The sequence below is a fragment of the Uncinocarpus reesii genome, genomic scaffold (genome assembly GCF_000003515.1).
Source record: "Uncinocarpus reesii 1704 scaffold_3 genomic scaffold, whole genome shotgun sequence".
Classification (NCBI taxonomy): domain Eukaryota; kingdom Fungi; phylum Ascomycota; class Eurotiomycetes; order Onygenales; family Onygenaceae; genus Uncinocarpus; species Uncinocarpus reesii.
In genome coordinates, this window is record NW_003052498.1 from 2675817 (window position 1) to 2678524 (window position 2708).

The 2708-nt window shown below is 44.1% G+C and overlaps 1 protein-coding gene across 1 annotated transcript; it reads right to left on the reverse strand.

Moving 5' to 3' along the window:
• Positions 1-815: 815 nt before the first annotated feature.
• UREG_05682 (uncharacterized protein) lies at positions 816-2583 on the reverse strand (the record flags this gene model as incomplete). The annotated part of the gene is made up of 3 exons (XM_002584947.1): positions 816-909; positions 932-1830; positions 1891-2583. 3 exons carry the CDS (start codon positions 2581-2583, stop codon positions 816-818), a joined length of 1686 nt encoding a protein of 561 aa, XP_002584993.1.
• Between the last annotated feature and the right edge of the window lie 125 nt (positions 2584-2708).

Here is a 2708-nt window from a genome sequence, read left to right on the forward strand (position 1 = left end):
TACTGCCTTATAAGACCGCCGCTTTTCTTCCATGAAGCTGTTATAAACCTCCGACAATTTTGGCGGGTAATCGCTTTCGTTGCTGGCCAACGTTAGAAACATGGATGCTTACTCCCGGATTCCAGCCCTTCAATGGGTTGATTGGCCTCAGATATCTATTCACCAGCTCCGGTAGCCCTCCAGAAATAGAAGCATAACTTTCGATGGATTTTGGATCATCACTGCAAAGCCTCCAACATGGGAATGATTGATATATTTCGAATTAGTGGCTTCGCCATGTACACAGAAATGCCAAATCCAAAACTTCAAGTCCCTCGTACTCTTTAAGGCTAGCAGGTTGCCGAAACGTTATGTGTTCTTCGAGTGCTTCCAATTTTGTCCTTTGGAGTACTCCATAAACATAACTAACTATCGAGATTATGTGCGCAAATCTAACTAGTTGTAAAGTTCATAAATTCGAGGGTAACTATCAGCAAATCCCCCAAATAACTATGGATTATTCTTTGGTTTCCTGTCAACTATTTCCCTGGACTCGTTGTTGGCCATTTTCTTGCCTTGGGGAAATTTACTTCCCTGTCCGAATATGGAAAAGCACTCCAACCCACTACTAGGCCTGCCTAAGGCGATCAAGTGCTGTTATTTTGATTTTGATATGTAGTTATAACTACCCGCTTGAAGAGAAGTTAGAGAACTGATTCAGAAAACACCAGCAAAAGGGTTTATTTTATAATTTGGATTCTGAAATGCGATTCAAACAACCATTCAGTGGTATTATTCTCCACCAACTTAAGTAATTTGATAAGAGTTGATCAATTCTACCAGCCTGGAAGACTCATGCGAGAAGTTGATCGGCGTGGCACTGAGAACCTGACATCGAACACTAGGGACACGTCAGTCTTGAATATCAAACTAGTTCGATAGGATATCTTACCGTTCAGTGTCCTGGAAGTTATCTAATTTGGCTCTGCATTTGAAATTCCACATTTTGCAGTTGGCATCAAGAATGGCTTCACTGGCGACTTTATCATCGTTCTCTTTCATCTCCATGAGAGAATTGGCCGTGATTCCCATGAGAGATCGCCCAACTTCATCGAAGCAATTGACCCATAATTGCCCTGTATGATCAGAGAGGTTTGCAGACAGGATATACCGGTATTCAGGCTGGGGTGTTGACTTTTCACAATGCTCACATAGCCATTCTCCCGAGTCTAGCTGAATCACCTTTTTGTTACACCGCTCTTGAACACAAGCTGGATAACAGATGTTGTCTTGCTTGATGAAAACTACAGTCGCTCTTAGAGCAAAGTAGTCTGGTTTCTCCGACATTCCAAGCTGTTCATCTCTAACCTCGACAATTGTTTTAGGAGGATCTTGCCGGCTGCCTGTAGCTCCTGTGGCATTTTCGCTGAAAGCATGAAATGTAAATTGGTCAAATTTACCCTGCGCATCATACCAACCCTTTAATTTGTGGGCCTCTTCGATATCAGGGTCGGCAGTGATAGTTCCTGAGCTCAAGAGGCTCAAAGACCTGCCTCCAAAATCAGATACTTTGACTCCTTTAAAGGCGATTACGGAGTCTGGCATGACATCAAAAGTATTTGCCATGTTGCCCCAGATTGTCAATCGAACAGAAAAGCCCGTATCATCGACTAACGTAAGCTCACGCTTAGTATACCGTTTTCCTGTCGCCTTCGAAGGAACCTCCGTGACTTGATCGACACTTTTTAGAACTCCCAAAAAGTCAATAGTTGTTCCTTTTTCTACCGATTGCAAGCCCCCGATATTCGTAAAGTTGAAGCGCATTTGAGGAACATCATCATTATTCTCAGCCTAAATGAAGAGGTTAGACTTTCATATGCATCTGAGGTTTAGAAGCGAGCCGGGCACTACCTTCTCAATGACAGTATCCTTTTCAAAAGTAAGTTCATAATCGTTATTCACATTGCTAAAGCCTCTCTTTGCCATCTGGACACGACAAGGGCTAGATATGTAATAAACGCTGCCTTCCTCGAAAAGTGGGTAAAGTAAATCACACTGTTCTTTGAAGGCTGTCGCTCGAATTTCGCCGCTGTCGTCTAATAAATTGACGTTGAAGAGCCTTCCCTCTCCATTTCTGTTGTGCCATGTTTTTATAGCAGATTTATTCGTACAACGGGCTTTAATTGTCCACTTATGAGAGTATGGCGATAGGGCCTCGATCGGATAGATGTTAGCATGTGCGGGAGCCATGGTTGGAACGCTTGCTCGCTGATGGTTCTGCTGCCGTGGTGCTGAGTGTTGCGGTGCCATGCCATAAAAGCCATTGCTTGAAATGGTTGTCGTTGCGGGCGTCTCGGCTTCGGGAGCTTTCATCTCAAGGGGTTTCGGCTCCCCGAGCCTTTCAGATTCCCCCAAGTCTTCTAACACATCGAGATCTAGGACGATTAAAATTCTAATATAGTCAGTCTCATTGCCGGCTAGAGTATGAGGAAATGCTGACCGTTTGCCCTTGACAGAATTTGCCTGGAAAGATTTAAGCCGAACAAAACATCCCCGCCGGAGTGCCCCGCTGATAGCAAGGTGGTTTAATGCTAAGTCCGACATTGGTAAGTATATCTTGTTGTGACGGGAAAGAAAGAGATGGATATACAGCTTGCAAGCATCGTTTGCACAAAGGTTGATATATCACTGAAAACTGCACGGTATCGATCGCGCCGCCAGATGGGCAG